This window comes from Monopterus albus, unplaced genomic scaffold (genome assembly GCF_001952655.1).
Source record: "Monopterus albus unplaced genomic scaffold, M_albus_1.0 scaffold89.1, whole genome shotgun sequence".
NCBI lineage: Eukaryota > Metazoa > Chordata > Actinopteri > Synbranchiformes > Synbranchidae > Monopterus > Monopterus albus.
This window is the reverse complement of record NW_018127969.1, coordinates 1534550-1551924: the sequence shown is the minus strand read 5'-3', so window position 1 is coordinate 1551924 and position 17375 is coordinate 1534550. Positions and strand designations below refer to the sequence as shown.

At 45.4% G+C, this 17375-nt stretch overlaps 1 protein-coding gene across 3 annotated transcripts in view; it reads left to right on the top strand.

Moving 5' to 3' along the window:
* The window catches only part of crocc (ciliary rootlet coiled-coil, rootletin), an 18774-nt gene extending 1486 nt beyond the window's left edge, over positions 1–17288 (top strand). Inside the window, exons 2-38 of one of the 3 annotated variants that reach the window (XM_020607768.1) lie at positions 1013–1276; positions 1589–1715; positions 1807–1949; positions 3330–3521; positions 3603–3686; positions 3792–3883; positions 4042–4207; positions 4304–4410; positions 4504–4731; positions 4808–4898; positions 4996–5082; positions 5159–5353; positions 5693–5892; positions 5999–6181; positions 6476–6620; positions 6724–6870; positions 7348–7578; positions 7758–7951; positions 8029–8156; positions 8352–8521; positions 8747–8926; positions 9214–9348; positions 9452–9595; positions 9681–9919; positions 10017–10176; positions 10374–10541; positions 10634–11057; positions 12405–12568; positions 12668–12788; positions 13177–13340; positions 13848–14063; positions 14318–14542; positions 14624–14773; positions 14949–15149; positions 15312–15443; positions 15769–15942; positions 16356–17288. In XM_020607768.1, the coding sequence (XP_020463424.1) occupies positions 1220–1276; positions 1589–1715; positions 1807–1949; positions 3330–3521; positions 3603–3686; positions 3792–3883; positions 4042–4207; positions 4304–4410; positions 4504–4731; positions 4808–4898; positions 4996–5082; positions 5159–5353; positions 5693–5892; positions 5999–6181; positions 6476–6620; positions 6724–6870; positions 7348–7578; positions 7758–7951; positions 8029–8156; positions 8352–8521; positions 8747–8926; positions 9214–9348; positions 9452–9595; positions 9681–9919; positions 10017–10176; positions 10374–10541; positions 10634–11057; positions 12405–12568; positions 12668–12788; positions 13177–13340; positions 13848–14063; positions 14318–14542; positions 14624–14773; positions 14949–15149; positions 15312–15443; positions 15769–15942; positions 16356–16442 (6051 nt within the window). In that variant the 5' untranslated portion in view covers positions 1013–1219 and the 3' untranslated portion in view covers positions 16443–17288. Of the gene's footprint in view, positions 1–1006; positions 1277–1588; positions 1716–1806; positions 1950–3329; positions 3522–3602; positions 3687–3791; positions 3884–4041; positions 4208–4303; positions 4411–4503; positions 4732–4807; positions 4899–4995; positions 5083–5158; positions 5354–5692; positions 5893–5998; positions 6182–6475; positions 6621–6723; positions 6871–7347; positions 7579–7757; positions 7952–8028; positions 8157–8351; positions 8522–8746; positions 8927–9213; positions 9349–9451; positions 9596–9680; positions 9920–10016; positions 10177–10373; positions 10542–10633; positions 11058–12404; positions 12569–12667; positions 12789–13176; positions 13341–13847; positions 14064–14317; positions 14543–14623; positions 14774–14948; positions 15150–15311; positions 15444–15768; positions 15943–16355 lie in introns of all 3 variants that reach the window. The other 2 variants (XM_020607769.1, XM_020607770.1) reach the window with 2 other exon arrangements.
* Positions 17289–17375: the final 87 nt, after the last annotated feature.

Sequence of the window (17375 nt, the reverse complement as noted above, 5' to 3'; positions counted from 1 at the left end):
TTCAGTTTTTTATTTGTTAAAAAAGTTTGCAATATCCAATAAATTTCGTTCCACTTCATGATTGTGTCCCACTTGTTGTTGATTCTTCACAAAAAATTACAGTTTTATATCTTTATGTTTGAAGCCTGAAATGTGGCAAAAGGTCGCAAAGTTCAAGGGGGCCGAATACTTTCGCAAGGCACTGTATTTTGGACGGGAAAGCACTACGCATTTTGTATTCTTCATTGATTTTACCATACTTAGAGTATGGCGTTGAAAACTGGGGAAATACATACAAAAGCTCACTTCAACCATTCTATATATTACAAAAAAGAGCTGATTCTTGGGGTAATAATTAACAATGTATTGCTTATTCCTGGTGTGTTTAAGTTGAAATCACATATTTGTGGTTGAAATGTTGTAAGTTACTTTGCATGAGTATAAGTAGCCTATGTGTGTGCACTTTTGTACAGAACAGTTTGTTTTGGACCTTGTGAATGAGGACACTGTGACTCTTACTTACGCCATTAAAGGCCTGTCTGGGTTTCTTGCTTTTAGGCGTAAGGGCTGGATAAGTGTTTGGGTTACGCATGTAGCCTACAGTACCATTAACCGTAGCTGTGATGGTTGAGGAGGGCTAAGGAATCCATAAGCAGGGCTGGATCTAGAGATTTTTGGGTGGGCTGGGCAGGCTGGGGCACCGGTGGCACATTTCAAACACATTTAAAATGTAAAAAGTAAATGAAACCCATAGTTTTATTAAAAAATAACGGACACATTAATAAGAATCAAATGTATTTTGAGTAAATATGAGAGACACAGTGTTTTCTTTAACTAGCTTTAGCTGTGCTCCTTATTTACTCCTGCTGCACAGTTATATTGTTATAAACGATGCTCCAATTTCGGGTCCTTTCAGCTTTCCTTTGTTGTGTACGCGCAGCGAGGGTGAGGTGAGGTGGAGGGGTGTGCATCTTTAAACCTACTAATCCTGCTGTCCTCAATCTCTGCCCGTCCTGTTCCGGTGGAGGTGGAGGTGGAGGCGACGGGACGGTCGCTCTCTGCTCCTCTGCGACCAAACACTGTGGGCTCCCACAGCAACCAACAACCAGCTGGTTGTGAAGTGGGCTTTCTTTTCGCTGTTACTGGGAACAAAAGTACGATCGTTGAAATCGTGAGGAAAAGTATTTACTCGGAGTTAATCCCGTTCCCCGGAGGATTTTAAATACCTGCTGCCGACGCGATGAGCGCTGCGGGAAACTCAGACACGGACTCCAACAAACTGGAGTCTGTGATACAGGTGAGGTGCACCAGGCCTTCCTCCATCCGCTTATTTAATGTTCAGCAAGCGCTGCCTGGTGTGTGATGTGGCAAATAAAGCTGCTGGTTTACACTGTGCGTGTGTGCTTGTTTGTGTTGGAGGTCAGGTTTTGGATTGGTGTGATTGCAGCACCACCTGGTTTTGTGCCACATCAAACACATCGTCATCATCTTTCAGTTAATTATGCATTGTTTCCATTGCCTGCATACTGAAGGATGTCTGTCTCTTGGTTTGTGTTTCTTTGTAAATGTTACACAATGTTAGGGTAAATGTCTGTGCTTTGTACATCAGAAGCTTGAGCAGAGTGTTTTATCTGAGGAGAAGAGGCTGACGGTCCGGGGCCCTTCACCTGATGCCCCACTTACATGTCTACCAGCACGAGTACGCGAGATTGTCACAAAGAACCTCAACGATAGCTGTGAGATGCCACAGTCTGCTCTCTTTTGTTTCAGATTCAATGCTTTTACACTTTTCTTTTCCTAATCATTGTCTTCGTTTTTTCTGAGCAGCAGGAGCCATGTCCTCCGTCATGTCCCTCCAGGATGAGAACCGAGTGCTGCAGGGAGAGCTGGCGAGGCTGGAGGACCTGCTGGCACACAGCAGAGCCGACCGAGATGAGCTCGCCATCAAGTATGGTGCAATTAGTGAGAGGGTAAGACACCAGGACAGCAGCAACAACTTGTAATATGGGCAGAGGTGCAGTGAGTTGGGGCTTGTTCCCAGCTGGATAGAAACAAAACTGAGGCAGACTAACACATGACATATCAGTGTCCATCACGTACACGCTTTGTGTAAAAAGTGAGATTGCCAGACTTTAAAAATCCTCCAGGTTATATATATTTAAGCAAGTACTTTGTAGCTTTTCTCTTTTTCCTGTGTACCTCTTTTTCTTGGCGTTTCTTTGTCTGAGATTAGCTGTCTCCACGGTGATGGGAACTGGAATGAGGTGAAGTGGAATGTTGCCATGGCGCCTGTCACCCTGGGTGATTGTAAACAGGGGCTTCAGTGGAGAGGAGGTGTAGCACTGGTGGGTGGGCACCACGTCTCATTTTGGGTTGAACATTACTGCAGGAAGCGTGCAGGTCTGCGTCCAAAACAAAAGGCAATCCTGATGAACGTTTTCTCTCAAATCTCTTTCCTTAAAAAAAACAAACTCTTTTATAAAACTTTATAATATAAACTTTTCCAACTGGAGTGAGTGACTGAGATAAATTGTTGGTAGGAGTCAAAAATACTTAGTTTAGTTTAAATGTCAAGCCAGTAGCAAGAAAAAACAAAACAAAAACACTAATACTGGCAGTACAATTATGAGTGGAGCATAAGAGATGAGTCTGAAAACACTGTAAAATCTTGTCATCCATTATTATTATGAACTAGTTTAATCTTCAGAAATATTGTTCTGTATTTTGTGCTTGTATTAGCAGCCTGTCAGTGACAGCCAAACTCTAACCTGGGGCGTTACAGTTCATAGTCAACACCTCAAGTCCCTGGGCCATCTGGGTGCTCCCTGTGCTAGTTTCTAAATGTATTTCCATCCATCCATTCATCCATTATCTATAACGCTTAGTCCTGAATAGGGTCACGGGAGGGCTGGAGCCAATCTAAATGTATATGTAGTACACTATTGCAGTGTTAAACATCTGCAGCATCTACACTGATTAGGAGCTGAGCTGACATTTATAAGTTACCAAAGCATTTATTAAGTGATGTAGCTTGACAGCATCTGATACAAACACTTTGTTCCATGCAGGACAACAGTCCATAGAGATATCAAAGCATTATTGCGTTTACGAACCTGAATTAGAGATCCCTTTAACAATGAAACACTGGGTGTTGAACTCCTACTTGTAGGTTCTACAGTAATGATGATCTTGTTAGATAGTCACACAGAGGTGTGGGCACATGTAAAATATCAAATAGGTAGTTAAAAACTGAATTAACTGAAGTGCACACCATGTCTGTGACTATCTGTGAAATATCTGTGTAAAAATAAATGTTAGCCCCTTCCTCTTACTTCTAATGAACCCTTCAGCTGGAGCAGGCCTTACGTTTTGAGACAGGAGATGGGGACCTTGAGTCACCAGAGTCCCGCAGCCTGGCTCAGCAGAATGTCGATTTACGCAGACGGCTGGACGAGGAACAAGCAGCCTACAAGCGTAAACTCACTGCATACCAGGAGGGTCAACAGAGGCAGGCGCAGCTGGTGCAGAAGTTGCAGGCCAAGGTATGATTCCTCTATTATGTCTTTTGCTGAGATGACATTCTCAAGACATGACAAACTATCATTTTTTTGCTGCTACTTCAGGTACTTCAATACAAAAAAAGGTGTATGGATCTGGAGCAGATGCTGCAGGAGAAGTCCTCAGAGCTGGAGAAACACAGGCCAAGTGTAAGTGATGCTGATTGCTTTTTAACATTAAGGGAGAGAACTTCTACTCACACTACCATTAACTTTCCAGAAGTAGCGCATTTGACGTCACATTTTCTCATTTAGGCTCACAGTGAAACATCAAACGGTCACCATCAAGATGAGTCGAGCAGCAACCTGGAAGATTCTTTAATCCGTCTGGAGGAAGAACGGCAGAGGTGACTGATTATATGAGAGATGTGACATAAACTGGCAAAAAAATTGGTCTAATGAACTTTTGCGCATTAGACATTTGGAGAAATTGTGTTGCTTTTGCTTGACTTGCTCCGTAAACATCTGATTTTTTTGCTTAGGTGTTTTCTTGTTGTGTTTTCAGGAGCAGCAGTTTGTCTGCGGTGAACGCCATGTTGAGAGAGCAGCTGGAGCAAGCTGGTTTGGCTAATGAGGCTCTCAGCCAGGACATCCGCAGGCTTACTGCTGACTGGAAAAAAGCCAGGGAGGAACTGGAACAAAAGGAGTCTGACTGGAGGAGAGAAGAAGAGGTGAGAGATGGATGCTTCAAACAAAGCAACTGAAATGAAGGAAAATGTGAAGTTATGATGGTTTGCTTGTTATTTTCACTTTATCCTTCATTTCAGTCTTTCAACAGTTACTTCAGCAGTGAGCACAGTCGTCTGCTGACACTGTGGCGCCAAGTGGTTGGGTTCAGGAGGCACGTCTGTGAGCTGAAGAGCGCCACTGAAAGGTTAAGATTAACCATCTGTGAACTGCATCATGTTTGCTTTTTAGAGAGTGCACATTCACATTTTGTGCTTTCCCCATTACTCTGCGATCTCAGGGACTTGTCGGACACGCGTAATGAGCTGGCTCGGGTGTGCCACTCTGCTCAGGTGTCCTGTGCAGGTCTGTCAGCCAATCTGCATAACCGCGAGGGAGGAGTGGCTCTGGCTCTGGAGCGAGAGAAGGCTCTGAGGGTTCAGCTGGAGCAGCAGCTGAGGGAACGAGTGGCAGAGATGATGAATCTTCAGACCAGAACAGACACAGAGAGAAGTGAGCTCAACATCAGGTCGGTGCTTGCTCTTACAGAGCTATTGTTAGATGAGTTGTAAAAAGATTTTTAACACTTATCATTGTGTCAATAGGTTGTCAGATTCTGTGCGAGAAGGGGAGAGACTAAAAGGCCAAATTGAAGAACAAGAAAGAGAGATTGTTGTACTGACAAGGAGGCTTGAGGTGAGAGGCCAGTTACACAAGCTGTGTACCTGGTCACTTGCATTAATGTTCCTCTGGTAGGCCACTGAGATCTCACAAGTGCTGTGTTTTCCTACAGGAGCAGAGTGGCAATGATGCAACTGACATGCAGATGATGAAAGCTCACACAGAAACACTGTTAAACACACTGCGGGAGGTCACTCAGGTGAGAAACTACACACATCAGCACACAATTTTCTATCAGTAAAATGGGAGTGCCTCATCTTAATTTGATTTTATAGATGGTTTTGTCAGATGGAGAGCCATTGTCAGAGGCAGAGCAGGACAACAGCGGGGCTCCACTGTTGGCTTTGATGCGTGGCCCTTCCCCTCACCGCTCCTCTTCCCCCTCTCAACTCTCCTCATTGTCTCCTGTCCCAGAGGGAGTGCTGTCTGCTGTCCGCTCCGCAGTCACAAACAAAATGCTCCAGCTGCAGGTGACATGTTTCAACCCCCTCTATATGATAAAGGACCACACACACAGGCAGATATCATGCTAAAATGGATGTACAACAATTATCTTTAATTTATGTCCAGCTAGAATTTAAACTGGAAGAAGCTGAATACAAAATTGCAGTAGATCTTTAATTAATTTAAGGTAGAAGTTAGGGGGTGACATCCACGCATTTCGTGTGATGATGATGATGATGATGATTCATGGTCTTTATCATAACCACTAAATTATGCAGGCACCCCACAGCTTAGAGCCGTTGTCTTTGTTATTAATATTGACATATAACATGTAATTTCCTCCACTGTCTTGTTGTTTTTTGCAGGATGTTCGGGGGCGTCTGCTCTCTGCCCAGTCCTCACTGCAACAGTTACGAAAGCAGCTTTCGGAAGCAGATTCATCTAAAAGAGATACAGAACAGCGAAACCAAGCTTTGCAGAGAGAGAGGGATGCAGCTCAGAGAAACAGGGAGACCACACAGAGGGAAAGGGACCGTCTGAGGCAGGAGAGAGACACACTGGCCAGGTTTACTGACAGTTACATCACCTTTTACCGTCTGCTTCTAATCCTTGAATCCTGTAGGTTGTGAAACTATAACTTTGTTCTCTTTCACACATCATTAATGTTGCAGTGAGAAGGTGAGCTTGGAGAAGACTGTACAGGCAGTGCAGGGCAGCAAACAGGCCCTACAGATGGACTGTGAGAAGCTACAGCTGACTGTGGCAGCCACACAGCGAGAGCGAGATCATGAGAGGGAAGAGAAAGAGGCCGCCGTTCAGGAGAGAGACCGAGCCAAGGCAGAGGCTCAGAGGATGTAAGTAGGGTAATTTGGTAGTGATTAAGAATGCAATGTGGACACTAATCCTCAAAGTCTAGTGCAGCCAGCACATATGCTCCCAGGGAGCCATTCAAAAGGTCCGTATTTGCTTTGAAAACAGAAAGCTCTGCCTCTTCATCTACAAACTCTGACCTGCTTCACTAACACAAGCCCAAACAACAATGAACAGCTCTGATGTGTCTAAGCACTAGCAGAGCTGCCCTGACTGTTCATTTGTCAGACGGCTGAAACATATTGTAATAGTACTGCCTATGTATTGTTTTGCTCCAGACAGAAGCAGTTGGATCAGAGTGAGAGTCGAGCCTCTGTTCAGCGTACAGAGTTGTCTGCAATGAGGGAGACGCACCAGCAGGGGGAGGTTGAGAGGCAGCTTCTTGAGCAAGAGAAAGCCCAACTCTCAGAAGCACTTGCTCGGGTAAGAAGAAGCCAACTTACTTAATGTTTATTGACTTGCCTTTCTGTGTTTTGGGGTTCTCATGTTGTCAGCGACCCTTGTGTGACTTTTGTTGTCCTTCCAGGCTGAGAGCAGTAATGCAGAGCTCTCTCTGCTGCTTAACAAGCTGCAGTCTGAGGACGCAGCGCTCAGAGACTCCCTGGCCAAAATGGGTGGCATGAATGAAGGCTTGGCCTGGGACAAGGTCGACCTTAACACCTACATCCTCCAGGTAAGGGCCTTTCAGGAATGTATTTGAAACAAGCAAGGTTGTATTTACTGTCTAGCCCCCTCCAGCTGTATCACACTTCCCACTGCATCATGCTCGAAGAAATCATTTTTTTGTTAGTTTTTGTTTCACGTTTTTATTCTCTTATGCATAAAAGCATAAAACAGGACAGACAAACAGATGTCCTAGTTATAAACACCTGCCTGAAGAAATATGTTCTCAAAAGTGAGAGAAAGGCAGACACGTCCAAAGCAGACCGAATCTCAAGCAGAAGGTGCATAGAAAAATGTGGAATCACTTTTTTCCACCTATGTAACAAAGGAAGGACAAAAAAAACTGAGAAATTTGTCATGTTAACAACCAAAAACACTCCAACTATGGAAGGAAATTTGTGTTAATGTAGGACACCATCAGTCATTGAGAAAATAGGATCCCACAGCAGACTCCTTTCTGAGTCTCACCCTTACCCCTGTCTTTAAGCTGGAGGAAGAGAAGGCTCTCCTGCAGGCTCAGAAACGGGAGGCAGAGCAAGAAAAATTGACCATCAGAGATGAGCTGGTCCGGTTGGAGCAGGACAGGCTGGAGCTGGACTCTGCCCGCATCACTTTGCACCAGGCGCTGCAGGATGCTGAACTAAGCCGGGTGGGAATGGAGGCGGAGCTCCAAACCCTCCGGGCTGAGAGGCTTCAGCTGCAGGAGAAAGTTGCCCAGGTGCATATGCTCACATACTAATTCATCATTTAAGTCCAATCTAAAAGCACTTTAGCAGCACCTATGGGTGGTGCACATTGCATTAATCAGCATATATTGTTTATTAAGTCACACACACACATACATATACCTGTATGAATACACACGCATGCCTGACAGGTTGTCGTCTGTGTTGACAGCTCTGTGGTGAGGTGACCTCTCTGGGATCAGAGTTAAGTCTTGCCAGAGGAGAGGGTCAGAGGAATGAGGTGGCCTTAGAGGAGGCCGGCCGCAGTCGAGCAGAACTGGCCCGAGACAAAGCAGCTCTAGTGGTCCAGCTGACGGCATCTGAGAGAGACAATGCAATGCTGTCAGAAGAACTGGCTGCTTTCAGGTGTGCGCCGTTGTTTGTCAGTGACATGTAAGTTTCATGTGTGTCTGTGTGTGTAACTTGTGTTCAAAACCCTGCAGGTCAGAACGAGAGTCACTGGAAACCAGTTTGTTCGAGGTGCAGCAGCAGCTCGTCCAGGCGGAGTCTCGCAGAGAGCAGCTGGAGACAGAGAACCAAAGCCTTCGAGTCCGCTGTGAGACTGTTGCAGGTGAGTGACAAGGTGGTGGTGGAGGAAATCATGTAAAAGGCACAGAGGGTTTTGAGGAGAGGATTGGGTAAATAAAGCAGAAGAAAGACTCACTAAACCAAAGATATTTGGCATAATGACAAAGACAGTGGGTCAGTGCTATGACAGAATAAGAACCTAATGGTTAAGTTTTGTTTTTCCGAATGGGATTTCCAGCTGAACTAAGGCGTGTACGTTCGGATGGGGAGAACGCGTTGGCTCAGGCTGAGAGAGAGAAAGAGGCTCTGACTCAGGCTCTAAATACTGCACAGCTGGAGGCCCAGCAGGCTTTACGCAAGGCCATCTCCGAACATCAGGAAGAGGTGGAGCGACTCCTCTCAGAAAAGGTGTTTTTATTTAAAATGCTATTTGTTTTAGCTTTAGTTGCCAAGTATGTTGAACACACAAGGAATCTGACTCCTGTGCAGTCAATGTACTTTCAATGCAACTGCCCCACCTGTACCTGAGCACTGGAATCTAATGTTTACCCCTTTGCTTCTGGAATAAGGTTGTTGATTCTGATTCCAATGACTCTATTTCCTGTTTGTGCTCTTGGCTACTCTGTTTCACAGGAAGTCATGCGGCACAGCCTGCTCATGGAGCAGGAGGTCGCTCTGAGGAAGCTCAGGCAGCAGATGGAGGATCAGCTCCATAGAGTGCAGAGAGAAAGAGAGGAGTTGCAGGATGAACTGAGGAGCCTCCAGCATGACAGGGATCAGAGTCTGCTGCAGGCTGAGACTGAAAAACAACAGGTCTGGTCTGAGTCCAAGACTGAGGGCGTGCGGTGTTGTAGAGAAGCAAGCGTTTACCATTTAGCTTCATAAAGTAAAATCCTAATATCACAGTAGACAGTGTCACCACATACAATGATGAAAACAGGCATATTTTTTAAAAGAGGGTACAGTTAATTGATAGTGGTTTTAGCCATTTTGTCCAGCCTTGCCATCATGTTATTTCATTAGATACAGTGTGGGTCAGCTCTGGTACATCTGTGCTGAGCTTCACCTATGTGTTAACCAGACCTTTTTGCTCTTCCCAGGCCCTTTCTCTGAAGGAGGCAGAGAAAACTGTTTTGGCTGACAGGGTGTCTAGTCTGCAGGCTGAGCTGTCAGCTGCAGCAGCAGAGGCCGAGAGGATGTCCAGAGAGCTCGCTCATTACAAGGAGCAGGAGCAGGTGATAGAATCTCCTCTATCAATGGTGTTGTTGTTGTTCAATTAGCTTCAGTCTTATCTCACACAAGGAAGATGAGCTAAATTGTCTCCTTTGTTTTCCCCAGGTCCGAGTTGGCGCTCTGACCACGGAGCTGCTGGGGCTTCGCTCTCAGCTGGAGGATGCAGCTTCTGTTCATGAACGGGAACTCCACAGTCTACGAGAGACTTGTACTGACCTTCAGTCACGTGCTGATGTTGCTTTCAAAGAGGTAGATGATCCTGTACCAAGAGGACATTCTGTCTGATTCTGTTCAGTTGCATCATTTTGTGACACGCATGAGTTTTACCCCACAGTTGGACCAGTGCAGAGCTTCTCTCTCAGTCGCCGAGGAGAGCAGAGACCAACTGAGACGGGACATACTGGACCTTGAACGCCGTCTCAGCCAAACTCAGGACGTAGCAGAGAACTACAGAAGAGAAGGCACAGAGCTGCGACGCAACCTTGGTGATGTCACTAAGGAGAGGGACGCTCTCAGCCAATCAAACACCCAGATAAGAGAAACACTACAAAGCACAGAAACAGAGAGAATCAGGTAACCAGCTGACTTAACGGGACTGACCCTCAGACAGAATTAAGAAATGCAGGTATGTTAAGAGCAGCATGTAAGATGTGTGTGGTGGGTTTGTCAGTGTGAAACGACAGTGTGAAGAGAAGCAGCAGAGGCTGGTTGTGCTGAAGGAGAACTTATCATCTGCTCAGAAGGAGGTGACAGAGCTGCGGAGCTGCCTGAGAGAAGTTGAGAGGTCACGACTCGAAGCTCGGCGAGAGGTGCAGGAGCTGCGCAGACAGGTCAGACATGCTGTCACCTCTCCCACACACCTCTGTGACATGTAGAACAGGAGCTCGGGATCACATCCTTCAACACTATGCTTCAGAACGTTGGTTTTCAGTTTAGACTCCACATTTAGCCAGTAGTAAATAAACCGCAATAAGGTTTTTCTTGGTAGAGTGGTAGTGCTGAGATGTTTTGCTTTTCTTGGCTCCAGCTGAAGGTTCTGGATGGAGAAAAGGAGCAGAAAGGGAGGGAGGTGGCAGAGCTGCAGACTCGCCTGTCGCTGGAGGAGCAAAGAGAGGAGGAGAGAGGTTTAGAGGTTTTTGCCCTCAAACAGAAGTTAACTGAAGCTGAAACAGCTCGAGACTCCCTCAAGAAGGAGGTGAGGATAGACGAAGGTGAAAAGAGATTCACATGCTCTTGTCACACTCACTGTGTTTATTGTGTTGTGATCTTTTTTATTTTTCACTGTAGCGTTCCCTGATTCAAAAGCGCCTGGTGGAGTCTGAGTCCAGCTGGCGTGGCTGCGAGAGAGAACTGACCGCTCAGCTTCAGGAGGCGCGTGGCTGCGAGAAGAAGTTGCAAGACGAAGCCAAGAACTTGATGCTGCGTGCTCAAGCGGCTCAGGACTCTGCAGGTCAGGCCAGCCTGCAGCTGAGCGAGGCTCAGGGTCGACTGGCTGCTACAGAGGCGGAGCTGACCCGGGCCGAGGCCGGGAGGAGGGAGCTGGAGTTACGTCTGAGCAGCCTTCAATCGGCACTGACGCGAACGCTGGGCATCGGAGCTAGTGGCAGAGGAGGTAGGGGGAGGAGTCCTGGGGGGAGCTCCGCCCCCCCTGGCACCATGTCGCGCCACCACAGCATCTCACCCCTGCGCTCCTCATTGTCACCTCCTAAAGGTATGAATGAAACATCTGAAACATAGGCTTCAGCCATTAAATATATAATAGAAACTATGAATGTGATGACACTTTGGTTTACAGTTTGTTGACAGATGTGTTATTGTATAAAATACAGTATAATGAACAAATGTTTACCCTTACGCTACATATAGTAAGTAAATAATATAAACTTTATTGAGCCTATGCAGCAAAAGGAAGTACATTAACTTATGTGTTGTATAGATAAGTAACTTATCATTATTAGCATCTATGAGTCAGGAACAATACAAATAGACCGTATACTATATACACATTGTATAAATAGGGATCACAAAAATGTATTGAGAAACAAGTAACAAATAATGTAATGATAACGAAGTTGCAGTAAACTGCACTTGAAGGAACAGAAATGAATGGTGGATAAAGTGTTGTGTGTCTGTAGAGAGCAGTTACACTTACATGGTAATAATGAAGTCTATTTACTGTATAGAGCACAAAACAAAGTAAAAATAATGCTACAAGAATAAAACCAATGTAGTTACAATATCACCACTGTACCTAACACAGTAAAATGACACTGAAGGCACATATAAAACATTAAATACAAGAACTGCCGAGTAAAATAAAAAGATCACATTTTATATTGGTGTTTCTGATAATACAGTTTTTGTTTCAGAGGGATCATTACTGGTGTAGGTTTCTGTTGATTGACAGCTTTGGAAGGACAGTGATGGTGGTTGGACAATGATTGTCTTCCAAACCAGATTGTCCAGCCACTGTATAAACTGAGCAAATACAATACAGATATTATATCTGCTCTTTGCTTGGGTGAGGAAAGGATTCAAGGACGCTTTGTAGTAAGGTCAGAGTGGAGGGACTTCCTCATATGTACGTGGTATGATACAGTAGGTTAAGTTTGGAGAATAGTGTATGAAATCAGTAAACCTGCATGTGCCTTTTAGGTCAGATAAAAATGGTGTTATTGTGGAATCCTGCAGTTTCATGATGGCATGGCCTGATATCCCCTCTCTCTGGGACCGAATAATGGTTAAACATCATTTAACTTGAATACTGAGCTTCCATGGGAATGCTCATCCAGTTTTTGGCACATTTACCTTTGTATTGTAAATACTTGGATACTGCAAAGAAAGTGATATAATACTTTGCATATTAATTTCTCAAGCAAATCTTTAAGAATATCCTCTGTAGTTGCTTCATAAAGTCTTTGAGAAATATGCCAGACTACTCCAATAAAATATGGCTCTGTCTGTGAGTGGCTTTGCATACTCTCATCCCTCCTCCCATCCTTTAGAGCTTCTAGAATAAATAACAGGGTGATTGCAACTCTTTATGTCATTTGTACAGAATTTCGAGGAAGCACCCCCGACAATACTTCAGGTTCAGGGGCTGTGTCTCCTGATAGAGGAAACACACCGCTCCCTCTCCTTCAGCCAGAGCTGGAGCCTGAGATGCTGCGAAGCAGCCTTAGAGAATTCCTGCAGGAGCTACGTGACGCACAGAGAGAGCGGGTAAAAGAGCTGTACAGCAAAAAACAAACAAAAAAACCTCACAAAGTCAATATTCAAACCAGTCGAAGAATCATTTTTGCTTGTATGCTGATTTTGAAGGATGATGCTCGATGCCAGCTGGAGGCCATGAAGCGGGAGGTGGAGGAGTTGACGCTGGAAAGAGACTGTGGTCAGAGTCGTCTCACTCAGCTACAGAACACCCTACAGGAACACCAAGAAGGTCAAACATCTTTGTTATTTGTCCGTGTAGTTTGTCCTTATATACAAGAGGCAGAATATTTGCTTTTCAGCTGTCTGTTCATATAGACAGATAGATAGCGTACTTGATAAATCCCACTTATATACAAGAGGCAGAATATTTGCTCTTCAGCTGTCTGTTCATATAGGCAGATAGATAGCGTACTTGATAAATCCTGGTAGGAAAATGTAGCATTACGTCATCCAAGTCACACATAAATGACAAAAAAACCCCACCCAGAAAGACACCTAGAGAGATAAATAAAAAACAAGTAAATAACATCGATACTTGAAACTGAACTGCAAATAAAACTACTGTAGCTACTGTATTTTGTCTTGCATTGATCTCTTTTAATGTGTGTGATTTTTAGGCCGACGTGCTCTGGACGAGCGTCTGACCACGATTCAGATTTTCCTCCAGCAACAGGAGGAGATGGTGAGGAGGGCAGACAGAGAGAGGAGAGCTCTCACCGACAAGGTGAAGGATTTAGAACGGGCACTGCAGACCTCTGAGACGGATAAAAAGCACACACAGGTACACACACGTTTGTGCTCTGTGTTCATGTACGTCAACACCATGCACTGACCACTGAGCTGCCATGATCACCATATGGCAGTACTCAACACTGGAGTAATAACTAGAAGCAAACACTGTCAGGGAGTGTAACAACAACAACAGATGAACACACAGTGATACATGACTTGCGGTGTCCCATGTCAGGTTTCCATATGTCTGTTGTTACTGCCAGCAGCTTTCCAAATAATTCACCTTCTGCACTACAGCAGGGACACAAAGTCAAAGCTCTTAGTGAGGAAAGCAGCTCACAGCACAGACAGAGAAAACTGTATGGGTGTGTGTGTGTGAAACAGAAATTTATATCTGTTGGATGAAGACATTTTTAGACCATGAAGTGTTTTTAAAAAGCTGTGGAGAATTTGGGAGCTCAGTTGCAGCTGTGGATCATCTGTGTGTGCTTAATGTTTGCTTGGCCTCTTGGTGACGCTGTTTTTGATTGTCTTTACCCCCCCCCCATCTCTGCAGGATCAGTTGAATAACCAGCGTGCTGCTGAGATGCGTCTGGAGGCGGAGAGGAAGCGTCTGCGGGAGGCGCTGGAGGCAGCTGAAACCAGAGCCACCAGGGTAGAGCTGGGGAGGCGCAGTCTGGAGGGGCAACTGCAGAGACTCAAACTGAGTCTGGGAGACCGGGAAGCTGAGAACCAGGCCTCCCAGGATCGCCAGGACTCACTAGTCAAACAGGTACAACAGGCTGCTTTCATATGTCTGTGCTCTTAATCTGACTATTTTGGCCTGAATTGCACCATTTGTGATTTTATTAATGTGTAACACAAGTAGCACTTTGTAGCGGCATCCTTTGTCGCTGAGTTACATTTTACCAAAGACACAGTGGAAACAGTTCCTAAAACCTCCTCTTACCACAAGAAACTATATAACTTTCTTATAATTGGTTTGCTGCCTGAATGTAACTTTCATTTTATTTCTACAAACTGCAGGTTGCAGAAGGAGAAGCACATGTGTCTCTGCTCCAAACAGAGGTGGAGAGACTGAGCCAGGCTCTGCTCAAGGCTCAGGAAGGTGAATTGTTACTCAAAGAGAAGACTACCTCCCTCAACCAGAGCCTCCAGGAGGCGTCGGCCACTCACAGCAGCGCACAGGCTCGACTGGCTGTACTGCAGAAGACGCTGAGTGCGGTTGAACAGGACAAAAGACTTCTACAGGTGAGTGACACAAGGAGACAAAGGCCTCAAACCATGTGGATGAAAACTGCATACTTATTTGATGATCAATCTGTCACCAAGGAACGAAAGGATGAAGATCAGGTGTCATTAGCTGAAGCGAGGAGAAACATGGCCGCACTCAGTGAGCGTGTGGAAAGCCTGCAGAGCGAGCTGAACCGGAAGGAGCTGAGACGAGAGGAGCTGGAGGTTGAGCTCAGCAACACTCAAGAGGTGTAGATCAGCTCAGACAAATATCTCCCCAGATACTGTAGTCTTTAGCAAAGTACCTCCTCCCTGAAGGCTTTTCAGAAGTGTAACTACTCCATTACTACTTGAAGTGTACTTCACTGCACTGAAGCCTCTAGCCTGACATCCTCGTGCATAACCTGTGTCTTCCTTCTGTCAGGCTCTGCGTCAGCGTTCGGCTGCACTGGCGGAGGCTCAGTGCAGAGCCCAGGCGGCTCAGGCAGAGCGGGCCACGGCAGAGGAGCGACTGCGTGGGCTGCAACGAGCGGTCGCCACGCTAGAGACGGAGAAAAAAGATGCTGAGAGACAAGCTGTGAGGCTGGAGAAAGACAAGAATGCACTGAGGAGCACTCTGGATAAGGTCAGCACTGCCTTTACAAAGAGGCTTTTGTCATTAAAAACATTCAGAAGTCTGTTTCATCAGTGATGTGCATGACATCTTTTAGAGTACACTCAAAGAAATTCCATTACAGTGTCACACACTTTCTGTTGGTTATATCTTTATAAATACATATGATGTTAGGTTGAACGTCAGAAGCTGAAGACCGAAGAAGGCAGCATGCGGCTGTCTGCGGAGAAAAGCCGCTTGGATCGCTCTCTGAACACCGCTGAGCAGGAGCTGCAGGAAGCACAGCAACAGATACTGATGCTGCAGGTGGGGAGCAGCCAGTTGGTCCACATCACACCTACAGATTCACAGCCTTCATTGCAACACACTATACAGAATAAAGGCCAAGATATGTTGTACCAAAGAGCTGCTGCTTCACACCTGCTAGAGATGAGAGCTCATGCAGAGCGAGGGGACTGAAGAGCCTGGAGTCCATTATGAAGAACTGCATTTTATTTCCGGCCAAACTCTCTCTTTTGTTTAGACTTTTCTTTGTGATCTGTTGTAGGACCTGTTATCCTGCCAGACTTTCTTGTCCTCTTGATCACATTTTGCTCTTTTTTTTTCTTGTGTGTGTGTGTTTCATGACCAGACTCAGCTGGCTGAGATGGAGCAATCACACAGTGTTTGTGAGAGTCTGGTGAGGCATCGTGACGAGGCCCAGCGAGAGGCGGAGAGACTGAGGACCAGCTTCAGGGACATTGAGCGAACTCTGGGAACAAGAGATCGAGCTCACCGTCACCGGGTCAAAGGCCTGGAAGAGCAGGTAGACACATGGGGCCCTATTTTGAGGATCCACAGAGTCTGATCACGATATATTGGTGCAAGTGGCGTTTGGGTGCGTTCATGTCCATTTCGATAATTTGACAATGAGGAAAAATGGTTCAAGCGCCCGTGCAAGTAGCAAAAGGTCTGTACTTTATTTCCTCATTAAATCAGGGGCGTGTTTTGGGCATAGCATGCAGTTATCCAATCAGTGTGCAACCTCACATCCCCTTTAAGAGACGTGTGAGTTTGAACGTTTGACGTATTGATGCTCACACACACCTATACATTTGGCAACACAAAGACACAACCACCTGCTCCTCTGTTATCTGCAGCCACAACCTTATGACATCAATTTGTAATCATGTGATCTAAGTGTAAAACTGAGTTGTGTCAACCACTGTTTTACTGTAGGTGTCCACCCTGAAGGAGCAGCTGCAGCAGGAGATGAAACGGCGGCAACCTTCTCTTCCTTCATCCTTATTGTCGCCAGGAAACTGAGACGCAGCTTAAATGCAGAAGCACCAGCACATCAGATGCAGGGAAAGTCTACTCATCACAAATGTCTGAAAGCAATATTTATCTGCAGAAACCTAAAGGTTTTCTTATGATTTGTTTTACTTTCTGACAATGAAATGAACACTACATGTACAGTGAAGAACACTTAGCTCAACCTGTGGCACAAACACAGCAGGTGAGGGAATGCAGCCATGACTGATGATTCACCAGCTGCACTGAGACGCCAGCATCCTGCAGCGTACTGGCAGTCATCTGCACTTCCCCAACTTCCTGCTCTTATTCAAGTAGAAACCCAAATCACCACAGGATTCTTCTCCAGACAGAATCTGGATGGGGTGCAGGAACGAAGTCCAACTGTTTTGCAGTTTGGCCTTGATCCCTACACAATTACAGTATATTAACAGTAGAAAGAAGTCCTTTTTCTTCTCTCCTGTACTGTTGTTGTCACTGTGTGCAGCTGCCAGGAAACACATGAACCCAGCAGAGTGAAGGAGCTGCACTGTATTTTCTCAGAACCAGACACAGATTGTACTGTGAACAAACAGTTTTCACTGGAAAAAGAACCATAAACATGTAAGTGCTGCAGTATGATGGTGTACTTAACAATATATTTTTTATTAGTTATTACTAGTTTTATTAGGTGTCCATACATTTGACTTACAGTATAAAGGCTGAAGACAGTACAATGGAAGCCACATGTTTGCAAACAAATTCAGTGTGCGTCGTAATTCTTATAAAAACCAAGCACACCGAGCTGCAGCCGCATATAACCTTACAGCGATGCGTCATGTCTTACTCACACACTGAACAGCTGTAGTAAAAAAAAAAGCTTATTTTTTTTCTCAGTCTTTATAGTGACAGTTTTCCAAAGCAGTAGTACAGAGGCTGTTTGCGAGATGCCGTTTCAGAGCATTC